This window comes from Artemia franciscana, chromosome 3 (genome assembly GCF_032884065.1).
Source record: "Artemia franciscana chromosome 3, ASM3288406v1, whole genome shotgun sequence".
In the NCBI taxonomy this organism is placed as follows: Eukaryota; Metazoa; Arthropoda; class Branchiopoda; order Anostraca; family Artemiidae; genus Artemia; species Artemia franciscana.
Window position 1 is genome coordinate 33,619,295 of NC_088865.1, and position 1,050 is coordinate 33,620,344.

The following is a 1,050-nucleotide window of genomic DNA, read 5'->3' on the forward strand; positions in this document are numbered from 1 at the left end:
ACTCTGTTTATTGAAATTTAAGCCCTGTCCGGTACAAATAAAATACCTATCTGGCCAAGTTAAATTTGAGATATATCTAAAGCAGTTCTGTAAAAGCCAAAATGATAAATCTATAGGAGCATCTGCATCCAAGGGTGTATGCAAGATTTTGTTTGTGGAGTGGGGACTGCAAAAAACTTTTAAAACTCATCAAAAATTCGTTTATATGGGTTTTAGTTACATTTTTACAAGTTGGACAAAATCTTCAAGAGTTCTCAAATCCTGAGCCCCCTCCCCCTGCATACAGCCTTGACTGCACCCATCCTTCTAAATTTTTAACAACAAGATTATGAATTGAAAGAATTTTCTTGTGGCACTATAATTGGATTGGTTAAAAGTTTCAAAAGACATAAATGACAAATAAGACTACAAGATTAAACTGTCTTTCGTTAGTTTGACTTCTTCTAAAACTGCGCACTTTCAACCTTATAGATTAGACTCTTTTTTTGTTTTACACAAACAGTATTTTTATCCAATGTCATGTAAATATGGATAAGTATTTGCTTAGAGCCTGATAAAAATTAAAATATATAAATTCGTAGTTATTTTAGTGTCAATCAGTATTCAGAATGAAGCTCTTTCTTGCACTCTTATTAACGGTCCTCGTGGCTTCGGTGAGATTTTTCTTCTCCATTTTTTTGTTTTAATCTGTGCTTCTGTATTTAACTGTAATTCCTTAAAATAATTAAATAAAAAAACAAGTCATTTTAATTGAAAAAGTTTTAAAACTTAAAATGAACAGAATAACTCCGTATGAGGGGGAGGGGGCTTCCCATTCATCAACTCTCATTTTTCATGTTGAAGTCTTAAGGTTCTTTAAAAATAAATTTAAGTTTTTTAAGGTTCGTCAAACTTTGGTGTTAAGAGCAAGCATTGAAAAATCGGAAGCCTCCTTCATACACGAAATAATTTTTGTTCACTTTAAGTTTTAACGTTGTTCCTTACTTTAAATTGAAAAAACAGCCTTTTCAATTCAATCTGTAGTTCAATTGTTTTTTTTTTCAATTTTTC

General features: G+C 31.0%; 1 protein-coding gene across 1 annotated transcript in view; it reads left to right on the top strand.

The window, feature by feature from the left end:
* The first annotated feature begins 497 nt into the window (after positions 1 to 497).
* The window catches only part of LOC136025197 (brachyurin-like), a 17,797-nt gene continuing 17,244 nt past the window's right edge, over positions 498 to 1,050 (top strand). The window contains exon 1 of the mRNA XM_065700997.1: positions 498 to 653. Within this exon, the coding sequence (XP_065557069.1) occupies positions 609 to 653 (45 nt within the window). The 5' untranslated portion in view covers positions 498 to 608. The remainder of the gene's footprint in view (positions 654 to 1,050) is intronic.